This window comes from Vombatus ursinus, unplaced genomic scaffold (genome assembly GCF_900497805.2).
Source record: "Vombatus ursinus unplaced genomic scaffold, bare-nosed wombat genome assembly UNPS02014798.1, whole genome shotgun sequence".
Lineage (NCBI taxonomy): Eukaryota > Metazoa > Chordata > Mammalia > Diprotodontia > Vombatidae > Vombatus > Vombatus ursinus.
Genome location: NW_020954576.1, coordinates 70,411,967 through 70,425,605, shown reverse-complemented (window position 1 = coordinate 70,425,605; position 13,639 = coordinate 70,411,967). Strand labels below are relative to the sequence as shown.

At 37.1% G+C, this 13,639-nt stretch overlaps 1 protein-coding gene across 1 annotated transcript in view; it reads right to left on the bottom strand.

Annotated features, from left to right (window-relative positions):
* The window catches only part of LOC114050023 (formin-2-like), a 473,042-nt gene that overhangs the window by 375,095 nt on the left and 84,308 nt on the right, over positions 1-13,639 (bottom strand). The window contains exon 3 of the mRNA XM_027871548.1: positions 4,641-4,788. Coding sequence (XP_027727349.1) covers positions 4,641-4,788 — 148 coding nt within the window. The remainder of the gene's footprint in view (positions 1-4,640; positions 4,789-13,639) is intronic.

Sequence of the window (13,639 nt, the reverse complement as noted above, 5' to 3'; positions counted from 1 at the left end):
CCATATGCAGTCATACAAGGCTGATACAGGCTGGTTTGTCTTACTGAACTGCCTTTCCTACTCCCTACATTTAAAAACAACAACAATAACAACAACTTTGTTACAGGGAAATTCTGACTTCTTATGAAATATGAATTTTATGTAAAAAAGGCTTCCATAAAAATATATTTAATCAAGCAATGAAAGTAAACCTAGTAAGTATTTAAAAAGAAAAAAAAAGAAAGGAAGAATGTCAACAGGAAGTGAACTGAAAATAAGAATTTGAGAGAAAACAGGAGAAAATGAGAGGTGAAAGGTAAGAGGTATTTACGAAAAGAATGAAACTACAAGAGGAGGGAGAAAAGTAAGAAAGAGAAAAAAGGGAGGGAGAGAGATTAAGAGAAAAGGATGAGAAAGGATGAGGAAGGAGGAGAGAAAAGAGGGAAATAAAAGGGGAGACAGAACACAGGTAATGAAGAGGGAGAGGAGAGCAGGAACAGAGGAGGGGGAAAAAAGAGAAGAAAGGAGTTAACAGAAGAGAAAAGGAGGTAAGTATAGGTTGAGAAGAGTAGGAGGGAAGAAAACAGACAAGAAATTTAATAGAAGAAACTAAACAAAAGGAATGGAACTGTCCATTGGTGACTTCTTTACAAAAGAATGTGATGACTCGGGTCTACAGTGCTAAAAAGTTTCTGGCACTATCTCCTTAGCTAAGTATTCCCAGATCACCATAGCTAGATGTCATTCCTCCTCTTTTCGAATACTTATTTCCACCCTATTTAGTCCACATACCACCCATTTATAACATATTTGCTGGCTCATAGTATCTTTATATAAAAGTCCTTCATATCTTCATGGTTGCTTCTTAAAAGCAGAGATCTTGTCTCATTCTTTGTAATATTAAATTTATTTGCATTCTCCACACCACCTTGCATGAAATACTTTATAATTGTACTGAATTGCTGAAGAATTACCCGTTTGTGGTCATTGTTATTGTGTTGTTTTTTTTTTCTAGAATGACCTACAGGGACCAAATTATTTTTCAGGTAGCTCTAGTTGGAATTTAGTCCAAGAAGAAGAAAAAGTTGGGAGATAGAAGCAAGGGAGGAGAAAATTGAGAATAGTACATAAGAATAAGGTAAGATGGAAACTGGAAAACAAAAGGTAAAGAAAAATAGATGGAATTGTTTTTTTCTTTTAAAAAAGTTTCTCCAGCTTCATCAGTACTAAGTATTGAAAGCTGGTCACAATCTGATTTCATCCTTTCTAGGCATATTATACATTGCTCTCCTCCATGTACTCCAGAAACTAGCCAAATCAGTCATCTTGCTGTTCCTCACACAAGACAGCCCATATCCCATTTCCATACCTTAGGCACATATGCTCCCACCATACTTAGAATGCATTCCCACCTCACCTCTACCTTTAAAAATACTTAATTGCTTTCAAAACTTAGCTCAACTGCTTCCTTCTACATGAAGCTTTTCCTGATATGTCCCCCCAGCCAGCTGCTAGTGCCTCTCCTTCCCCCCTCCAAAACCCTCATATTAATTTATAACATATTTGGTATATACTCATATGTGTATATGAATTTTTTCACAACAGAATTTGAGCTCTTTGAGGGTGTTTCTTCATTTTTTTCTTTGTATCCCCAGCACCACTACAGAGTCTTGTAAATAATGGAAGTGAAACAAATACTTGTTGAATGATTGATTATTCATCACCAAAAGCTTGTGTAAACAACATGAGGAAGAAGTTTGAAACAACTGAGGCATACCAATGTAGATAAAACCAATTATATCATAAGAACAGAAGTCTTTTTTTTTAAGCTAACTTATTTTTTTTGTCTGCAAAATCCTTGTGAGAGAGGTCCCAAACTTAGACTTTGACTCAGCTGATTTAATTTCATAGGATTCATGGTAGATTCTATGTCAAAACTGTTTTCTTGGGAGAGTTGGAAAAGAGAGCTTAAACAGAAGAGAGCGACAATGTACAGAGAAAGTGTGAGATAAGAGAAAGACAGAGAACTGGACACCAAATAGAAATTGACAGGATATATGATTTGTACCCAAACCAGAGCTGGGCAAAGCATGGAAAGGAGAGAAAAGCAATGCTCCAGATTTTCCCAGATGTTCTACTTACAATAGAAATTTGTCTTATTCCCAAAATAAGACAAATGATTATTAAAGGTGGGGTGTGTGTTTTTAAGCAGAAATGGTATGAAGCTATGTATGTGTTTCGGGGTTCCAACTCTCCAATGCCTTTACATATTTATAGCACTGTACAAATATTAAATGATAACATGTTTCTCAATTCAGGTTATATAAGCTAGGAAAAATGTCTCAACTACTAAAATAAAATATCCTCTACTTACCTTCAGTATCCTCTGCAAGGATGCATATTTTAAAGAGAGACAAGTTTGATACATTACAATTATTTGTATTGTAGCTTTATGGATTGCATCAAATAATATAAATGGATAATCATTCTGGAAACTATTATTATATAAATTCCAATAATACTCTTCTAACTAAAAATATTTTCTTAGTGAAGAAACTAAAGCCTAGATCTTCATCAATAGATTTTACTAAGAATTCACAAGGAATAGAGAATCAAATATACAAAAACTTTTTTATAAGTTGTCAGAGTATTCAATCTTAAAAAATCTAAATTATTCACAATTTAGAAAAAATAAAGCAAGATCAATAAAGCAGAGGTGGGTGGGGAGAGAAGAGAGAAAAACAAAAAAAATTACTGATAGATATACTAATATCATGATCACCATGTTGTATGAACAACTATGCTATTAGAGATTCTCGTATAAATAAAAATAAACAGAATAGCCTTTTTCTATATACAAACTGCTATTTGTATGATCTGGATAGTACTCACAAATCCTATATGTTATACCATAGATAAGAGAAGACATATTATAGCTGACACTATGAACTAAAAATGATTTTCCTTTTGAAGTTTTATATGCATTTTCATTTCAGATTATATGATCAGACTCTCCCATTCAGATCAACATCTTAACTCATTAGAAATATCTTTGTTGGACCACACACCTTGATTTATTCCCTCCTGATGACCTCTTTTTCTACTACATTCCTGAGAAGATATCTCTGTCTAAGGAATCGTTTATAATAGTATTGCATTTCTGAGCATATAGTAGACAGATTAATCTAAGGGCAACTCCTCAAAGGAATGGAGGACAAAAGAAGGTGAGCACAAACATGGCTAGTGTCTTCCAAAGAACCCCATAGTGCTTGGGGTCATGAAAGAAAGGGTTTCGATAAGCAGCAAAAGCATTTCTGAGATAACGGACAGGTAAGTGGTCATTTTACAGACTTGGCTCAGGAGCTGAAAATGTTAAGTTTTACCAAAGTTCAGTCTTTCAGAGAAGTCAGAGTTCTTTCTGGGAAAGAGAATGGCAGCTGAATATAATACAATGCTAAAGTAAACTCTGGTTTAATTATTCTTTCTTTCTACAGTGGTAACCTGCTGCTGACTTCAAAGATTAGGAGAAGCCCCTCTGTGCCCCACCAGGAAATTCCAGGGTTTAAGCCAGGTTTTGCTTTCTGTAGCAATTTGTCTCCCTGTAGAATAAGTCATATTCTCAGTTCATTTAAGAATCACAATTCCCCCTTTCGGCTAAGGTCACAAAGAAAATGCCTTAAGCAAAAGAAAGAAGAAAAAAATAGCAGAAACTAATGAGATTCAAAAACACATGATATCACAAATGTGGTTTCAAGAGTCAATTGTGTCTCTATCCATTTTCTCATAATCGGGGATGGCAAAGATGAATTCATTTAGAATTTTCCTTAGCTGTGATCACTCTCCTATACTTGACTCCCCTGAAAGCAAGTTGATAACTCACACTTATACAAAGTTTTGTTTTGCAAAGTCTTTACATATAGTGTCTCTTTTGATCCTCCCAATAGTCCTGTGAGATGGACAATTCATTTAATATTATAACCTCTTAACTGAGGAAGAATCACTGAGGGAGATTCAGAGGTGAAATTACTTGCTTGAGATCACACAGCTAGGAAGTGTAAAATTAGTATTTGAAATTTAGTTCACTTCTGACTCCAGGTTCAGTGTTTTTATTTTATTTTGTTTTCACTACACCACACTGTCTCTGAAGGGAGATCTCAGTCATAACAAATGCGTTTGAAGAAATACACTGTGTGCCAGAAGAGGAAAAAAAAAAGAAACAGAAGGGGAAAAATAATGTATAGTTTTGTTCAAAGAAAATATAACCAGGGTATAGTACCTGAAAGAGATAGCTAGGATGAAGAAAACATATAGGGTTTTTTGTCTTCTTTTTTTCCATCTCTCATTGATCTCTTGTGGTCTCCAGGAAGGGAATTGGAAAAGAGCACAAGGAAGAGGAAAAAGGAATCAGTGGTAATGTGTTCACTAGCTTTGGGATCTGAGGCCAGGTAAGATGGGAGTAGAAAGGAATGTCCTTCATGGTATCTGATGAAAAGAGTGGGAAGCTTTGCTCCCTGCTCAAAGATGGGTAAACACCAAGTAAAACTTCTGAATCTATTTACGTGTTTGCCATTTCTTAACAAATATTTCATTGCAAAGCTTGTTATACCAAATATTTTCTGTCCTAAACCAGGTCAATATAAGTAATGTCACGAATAACCTACCTGTTGCAGGCTCCTTGGACCCATGTTCTTGTTCAGGAGGCTTGGCTGGAGACCAGACAGGGGGGGTTCTCCTTGGAAACTGCTCTTCTGTGTAATCCAGAGAATGTGTGGGTTGACTGACTGCAGCCCAGGTATAAAGCTGATCTTGCTGTATTAAATGTAAATATGCATGTATTAATTCAAAGTTAATCAATTAAATGAAGAATCAAACAATATTTTGTGGCTGCCATAGAAATCATCCAGTAGAAATTTCTACATAGAATATAGAATAATAGATCTAGAGTTTGGAAAGGTCAATAAGTCCAATCCTTGCATTTTACAGAGGAGGAAAGTGAAATCAGAGACCTTTAGTGACTTGATCAAGATCACATAGTAAATAAGCATCAGAAACAGGATTTGAATATGTCCTGTACTCCAGAGCCAATGTTCTTATAACTGTACCATGTTGCCTCCCTAAAAGACATCCTTATGTAATTAAGATTCAAAAGGTAAACTAAGATAGCCTTCTTCATTTTTACTTCATTTCTTTTCCTCTTTTCTTTCTCTCTTCTCTTTCTCTTTTTTGTTCTTTTTTTTTGTCTCCTTAACTCTCTTACCTCTTTTCCTGGAATCAGTATATAAAAATTCCCTCTGTGAAGTTGTTTTTAGTCATGTCCAACTCATTGTGACCCCATTTGGGGTTTTCTTGGCAAAGATACTAGAGTGATTTGCCATTTCCTTTTCAAGTTCGTTTTAAGATGAGAAAACAGAGGCAAGCAGGGTTAAGTGACTTGCCCAGGGTCAGACAGATAGTAAATGTCTGAGGCCAGATTTGAACTCAGGAAAACAAGTCTTCCTAACTTCAGGCCCAACATTCTATCCATTGTGCCACCCATCTGCCCTATTCTGTGTAATAAAGATATCTAAACCTATAGGGAATTACGGGACAAGCAATCTTTCTTCTTTTACTCTCTATTTTACCTTGGTACACCCAGAGAATATCTATAAAAATGTTAATACTATGTCCCTTTAAAAATTCTTTCCACATTTAAGGGAAAGCCAAAGGACATACTGCACTTAGGAACTTTTCAGTCAATAATGGTTTTCCGGCCTGCAACAATCAAAAGCCTAGGAAAGAGGCTTAACTTGTGATGAAATTGAGAATTGCTTATGAGAAAAAAGCCATGGGACACTAAAGGAAGGGGCCAAGACTAAAAGATCTGGAAAGAAATATTCCAATAAAGAAAGGACTTTCACACTTCAGACCAATAGGACCTAGCCAGAATGAAAGAGGACAACTTATAATTATATTGGCCAGCAGGCATTTTGGATATTCCAAAATAAAAGCAATTTTAAGGCTACTTAGGATGCCTGCTTATAATGTTTCCAAAATAATAATATATTTAACCATTCAAACACCCTGTGGCAAGTCACACAGATGTTCTGTGTTCAGTTTATAACATTAACTCTTTCTAAGTTTTCACTTCCTTATTATTTTTTTATAAATATTAGATGTGTATATAGTAAAAGAGGGGGAGGACTTTTATAAAGAACTTGTTCTCATCACCATAATTGGGGAATGAAAAGCTCAATGGTTTTATCCAAGGATTGGTGATGAATCATAGAATAATAGAACTGGGGCAGGAAAAGATTTCAGAGATCTTTGAGTCTAAGCCCCTCATTTTATATATGAAGAAACTGAAAGCCAGGATAGTTAGATATCTCCATATCTCAGCAATTCTGAAAGTTTCAATAGGTTCTAAGAGTCTTCATGTAATTTAAATTTAATTTTTTTTTAGAAAACCACTCATAAAATGTTTTTGCCCAGAGATAGGATCTGAATGCAGGGCCTCCAACCTCAGAGGCCATTGCTTTGCATTAAAGGGAAATGGCTGGATGGGTTTCCCTTGTCTTGAGCTGATGAAAACACAGAGATTCCTACATTTCCAAGCTGGTAAGCCCTAACTCAACTAAAACTACTCAACTTGACTAGTGGCAGAAAACACCATTATGACAAAGAAAAAAAAAAGTTTTAGGCACTGTAAATATTCACTACTACAAAGGGTATACAAAGACTTCCAAACTGAAGGCCAACCACATGAGATGTTTTGAATTTGGTATTAGGGGAACCTGAAAAGTTATATGTTTCCATTCAATTCATCACTATCAGAAAAAGAGAAAATTATTGAACTATATCAATACAGAAGCATCCTTAATCAATAAACTAACACACATTTGTTAACCACTTACCATGTACCAGATTATTATACACTTTGAACACAAATATAAAGGTCTGCAGACCTTGCATTCCATGGACTGACTAAAGACACAATAATGCCAGTTGACAGCATTTTAGGTGTCTGAATAATACTCTTTTACGATGCATTATTCACCACAAATGAGGACAAATATGAAATAGGACCCTAAATGCTGATTATTGCAGTCAAATCAGGCTAAGATTAAAAATGATGGAGGAAGATCTGGTAGCCATGGGTTATCTTTCAACAATCCCTTTCAATAATGGCATATAGGGATATTAACTAGACCAAGGGTAGGGAACCTGCAGCCTTGAGGCCACATGTGGCCCTCTAGGTCCTCAAGGGTGGTCCTTTGACTGAATCCAAACTTCACAGAAGTGAAATGAACAAATTGGGATTTGTTCTGTGAAGTTGGGATTCAGTCAAAGGACCACCCTTGAGGACCTAGAGGGCCACATGTGGCCTCCAGGCTGAAGATTCCCCACCCCTGACTCTAGACAACTGCTAGGTGAGGAATTTCCCTCTACCAATGCAGGTAAGCACTTTCTGTGGAACTTCTAGTCTTGGAGAGCTACCTATCACATTTAAAGGTTAAGTGACTTGCACAGGGTTAAACAGTGTCAGAGGTAGGACTTAAACTCAGGTCTTCATGGCAGCATGGTAGCATAGTAGATAGAGCCCCAGACCTGGAGTCAGGAAGATTTGAGATCCAATCCAAGCTTCAGACATTTACTAGTTTGTGTGACCCTGGGCAAGTCATTTAACCTCTGTCTTAGTTTTCCTGTCTATAAAATGGGGACAATAATAGTAGTAATTTTATGCACTAATAGAGCAATATGGTATTTTATTATATTCACCCTTAAAATGTCATGGTAGTACTTCCCTTATCATGAGCTCGTATTATTGTTTCCATTAGTGAAAAAAAATGAAGTTCAAATAATTAAATTCCACTACCTCCCAGGGTTGTTGTGAAGATAAAATACTATTTGCAAAGCACTTTGAAAACCTTAAAGTAACATATAAATGTGAGCTTTATTTTCACCATCATTATTATGCCACCTTCTTTTAGCTATTATTATTCATGGATTCAAGGTTAGTTTTCTATCCACTAGACAATTCTATCTCTCCATGGAAGTATATTTTCTTTTTTTATTTTATTTTATTTTAGACTCAAACACCAGAACACAAATACAGAATAGAGAAAAGGGGGAAAAGGTATCATAAACTTAAATATTGGAACTTAAATACAAAGTAAGAAAAGAAAAAAAAAAGCATGTCCTGTGCATAGCAGAACATGAGAGGATTCAAACTATATAATGATAAATTTGCATTTCCAGAAAGCCTGCATGATAAATACTACATGTTGTGTTGAAAGCTGTCCATCTTTTCTTTGCTTCCTTATAAGTTTTCTTTTGGTCTCTGCTGTGCACATTTTTACTTTGTTCTTTTTTATTCCCCCTTTCCCCTCCACCCAGAAGGTTAAAATTAAATGTGGATATATTTCTATATAGCTATAGATATGCACATATATATATAGACATATACTTTCCCCAATGAATTCCACTCCTGATCTTTATTTTTATGTTTGTGCACATCTCTTGTTTCCTATCCCTCTTGACTCCTCTGCTGTACTTCTACCTGCTACCTTGCCCTCCTATCACTTAGCCTATCCTCCTCCAAGGATCCCTCCCATATCATCCTATTCCCATTGATCTAAACAACCTTCTATAGCCCTCTTTAACCTATTCCCTTTATTTTTATACTCTTCTAGATATATACGTATTGCTTATATACCCATTCCCAATGAAAATAGGTTACCAGAACTACCAGTCCTCCTCCCCCATTTAATTTCTCTGTATCAATTCTTCCTCTTGTACTTCATCTGAATAAATTAATAACTCTTTTTTAGCTGTTCCTAAATGGCTTTACTTTTTAAAGTCATGTCATACTCAGGTCTACCCCAATCTTTCTTATGATCAACCTAATTACAATGACAATCTTAGACATACATTTTACATTTTACATATATAAAAAGTAAAAGGTCTGTCCTTATTGAATACCTTGCAATCACTTTTTGGCATATACCTTATATTTCTCTTGGCTCATGTATGTTAAATCTTCTAAGTTCAGGGTTTTTTTTAATTATTTTAACAAGGTCTTGAAAGTCTGACAGTATCAAATGTCCATTTTTTTTTTCTTTTAGGATTATACTTAACTTTGCTGGGTGTGATATTTTCAGTCAGAGTCCCAGTTCTTTTGCTCTTTGATATATAGTGTTCCAAGACCTGGGGTCCTTTAGTGTTTCCACTGCTAGGTCTTGTGTGATTCTAATTATGGCACCATCATATTTAAATTGATTTTTTCTTGTTGTTTTTCATATTTTATCTTTGAGCTGGGGGTTTTGGAATTTGACTATAATATTACTATGAGTTTTCCTCATAGGATTTCTTTCAAGTGATGATCAATGAATTTTTTCTATTTCTACTTTCCACCCTTGTTCTAATGCTTCAGGACAATATTCTTTAATTATTTCTTGTATTATTTTATCAAGATTCTTTTTTTGAGAGTGTAGGGGGAGAAACCAAGATGGCAGAGGGAAAGCAGTGACTTGTTTGAGCTCTCCCCCCAAACCCCTCCAAATACCTATAAAACATGGCTCTAAACAAATTCTAAAGCAGCAGAACTCACAAAAAGACAGAGTGAAACAAATTTCCAGCCAAGGACAGCCTGGATGGTTGATCGGAAAGGTATATCGCACCAGGCGGGGAGAGGAACACAGTTTGGTGTAGGTGCACAGGCCGCAGTGAACCTGGAGCAGGCCTCAGAGGACTGAATCTCAGGCAGCTGCGGCAGTTTCCAGACTTCTCAACCCATGAATGCCAAAGACAACTTGGAAGGTCAGTGGGAAAAGTCTGTGACTGCACTGAACGAAGAGCTAGGACTCAGCCACAAGTCCCGAATGTGGCCTGGGGCAGTGGTTGCTTCCAGAGCTTCCGGGCCACAGTCTGAGAGGGAATCGAGTGACTGATCAGAGGGGGATTGAAGGGATCTCTTTGCCAGTGTTGAGGCAGGAATTTCTTGCTTTGCCCGTGCTTGGATCTGGATCACAGTTCTGAGAGGCAGTCCTGGGGCGAGGAGGAGCGCTGGCATGGTGAAGCTTGTTGTGGTGGTGGAGAGGAAACACTTCACCCCTTATCATACCACTTTGGAAGAACTGAAAATTTACAGGTCCCTAGAAGTATCTCTGAAAACAGCTGTACAAACCCCCGAAGCTTGGGACAGTACATTCTCCACATTGGAAACAGACTCCTACATTAACAAAGAGTTTATAACTCAAGTAATTGGCTGGGATCATGAGTAAGCAGCACAAAAAGAGTCAGACTATATTATCTTACTTTGGTGACAAAGAAGATCAAAACATACAACCAGAAGAAGACAACAAAGTCAAAGCTCCTACACCCAAAGCCTCCAAGAAAAATATGAATCAGTCCCAGGCCTTGGAAGAGCTCAAAAGGGATTTTAAGCAGCAAGTAAGAGAAGTAGAGGAAAAACTAGGAAGAAAAATGAGAGTGATACAAGAAAATCATGAAAAACAAGTGAACAGCTTGCTAAAGGAGATCCAAAAAAATATTGAAGAAAATAACACCTTAAAAAATAGCCTAACCCAAATGGCAAAAGAGGTCCAAAAAGCCAATGAGGAGAAAAATGCCCTAAAAAGCAAAATAAGCCAAATGGAAAAGAAGTCCAAAAGATTACTGAAGAAAATACTGCCTTAAAAATTAGAATAGAGCAATTGGAGGCTAGTGACTTTATGAGAAATCAAGACACTGTAAAACAAATCCAAAAGAATGAAAAATTAGAAAACAATGTGAAATATCTCATTGGAAAAACAACTGACATGGAAAATAGATCCAGGAGAGAGAATTTAAAAATTATTGGACTACCTGAAAGCCATGATCAAAAAAAAAGCCTAGACATCATCTTTTGAGAAATGATCAAGGAAAACTGCCTTGATATTTTAGAACCAGAGGGCAAAACAGAAATTGAAAGAATCCACTGATCACCTCTTGAAAGAGACCCCAAAGGAAAACTCCTAAGAATATCGTAGCCAAATTCCAGAGTTTCCAGGTCAAGGAGAAAATATTGCGAGCAGCCAGAAAGAAACAATTGAATTATTGTGGAAACACAATCAGGATAACACAAGATTTAGCCACTTCTACGTTAAGGGACCTCAGGGCATGGAATATAATATTCTGGAGGGCAGAGGAGATAGGATTACAACCAAGAATCACCTACCCAGCAAAACTGAGTATAATCCTTCAGGGGAAAAAATGGTCATTCAGTGAAATAGAGGACTTTCAAGCATTCTTGATGGAAAGACCAGAGCTGAATAGAAAATTTGATTTTCAAATACAAGGCTCCAGTGGAACACGAGGAGGTAAACAGGAAAGATAAATCATGAGAGACTTATTAAGGTTGAACTGTTTACATTCCTGCATGGAAAGATGATATTTATAACTCATGAGACCTTTGTCAGTATTAGGGTAGTTGGAGGGAAAAAAATATGTATTTATATATAGATATAGATAGATAGACAGACAGCTAGATAGAGGACACAGGGTGAGTTGAAGATGAAGGGGTCATATCTGGAGAATAAAATTAAGGGGTGAGAGAGGATTATACTAGGAGAAGGAGAAAGGGAGAGGTAGAACAGGGTAAATTATCTCACAAAAAAAAAGAAAAGAAAAGGCTCTTACAGTGGAGGAGAAACAGGGGAAGATGAGAGGGAATGAGTGAATCTTATTCTCATAGGATTTGACTTAAGGAGGGAATAACATACACACTCAATTGGGTATGAAAATCTGTCTTACTCTACAGGAAAATAGGGGTGGAGGGAAGGGGAGAAGAGAGTAGGGGGATGATAGAGAGGAGGGCAGATTGGGAAAGGGAGTAATCAGAAGCAAATACTTCTAAGGAGGGACAGGGTAAAAAGAAAGAATAGAATAAATGGGGGGGCGGGATAGGATTAAGGGAAATAGAGTTAGTTTCTCACAGCATGTCTGCTATGGAAGTGTTTTGCATAACTGCACATGTATAACCTGTATTTAGCCGCTTGCCTTTTCAATGAGGGTGGGTGGGGAGGGAGGAAGGGAGAAAATTTGGAACCCAAAGTTTTAAAAACACATGTTTAAAAAAAAATATTCACATGCAACTGGGAAATAAGAAATACAGAAAATGGGGTACAGAAATCTAGCCTCCCCTACAGGAAAATAAAAGGGGAAGGGGATAAGAGAAGGAGGGAGAGATAGAAGGGAAGGCAGACTAGGGGAAGGGGTATTCAGAATGCATGCCATCTTGGGGTGGGGGAACGGGCGAGATGGGGTGAAAATTTGGAACTCAAAATCTTGTGGAAGTAAATGTTGAAAACAAAAAAAATAAATTTATTAATAAAAAAAGATTCTTTTTTTATCACAGTTTTCAGTTAGTCTGATTATTTTTGTTTTCTCTTCTTGATCTATTCTCCAGATCAGTTGTTTTTCTTATAAGATGTTTCACTTTCTTTTCTATTTTTCATTCTTCATATTTCGTTTCATTATTTCTTGATCTCTTATAATTTCTCTGGCTTTGCCCTGCCCAATTCTAATTTTTAAGGTGTCATTTTCTTCCTTAAGATGTTGGATCTTGGGGCAGCTAGGTGGCACAGTGCATCGAGCACTGGCCATGGAGTCAGGAGGACCCGAGTTCAAATCCATCCTCAGACACATAACACTTACTAGCTGTGTGACCCTGGGCAAGTCACTTAACCCCATTGCCTAGTCAAAAAAAAAAAAGGGTTTGGATCTCCTTTTCTAATTGGTTGACTTTCTTTTAATAATCTTGTTTTTCTTGGATTATTCTTTTTTTTTTTTTTAGTTTTTCCTCCATCTTTCTCATTTGATTTTTAAAGTATTTTTAAAGTATTTTAAATGAATTCTTTTTGGGCAGGTGACCATTTGACACTACTCTTTGGGGTAGAAGAGGGTTTCTTTGCATAAATATCCTCCTCTGAGGATGAATCCTGGTGTTCTCTATTCACATAATAACTTTCTATGGTTAGATTCTTTCTCCTTTGCCTGTGCATTTTTTTTTTGTAGTAATAGCTTAATTTTTGTAATTACCTCTAGCCCTGGGGTATGGGGGATGGTGCCTCTTGCCCCAGATCTCCAGTTCCCCCCTCTAGCCACCCCCAGCCTCCTGTGAGTACCCACAGCCGAGGGCATTCTGCCCCACTGCTTCTGCACTCACTGGCATGTGCCAGTTTCTCCTTACCCTGCGGTTCTTCACAGCACAGATGGGGCTGGTATTCCTGGTCAGCAGAGGTTCCCTCAATCTTCCCCAGATCAGACATCCAACTCCCCTCACTATCCTGGAGGTAAAAGTTCCTGCGGCTGGGGTGGAGGCAGCCTTCCAAACCAACTAACCCCAGGGCTTGATGCTTGATGTTAATGTGGACCCTATCCTGTAGGTGCACCCTTCACAAGGACCAAATCTCATCCTGGGATTTTTCATCTGATCTTCTGGAATTGTCCCAGGAAGACCCCAGTTGTGCCCCTATCCTTATTTATTTTTACCTGCATTTTGTTCGCCCTAAGGCTCTATTTTATCTCTTTTGTGGGGGGAAATCTTGAGAGCTTGGAATTTTCTAACCTACTCTGCCATCTTCCCATAATCGTCTCTTAAAGTATATTTTAAAATTTAAAAAACAATGTAAAAACCAACAAT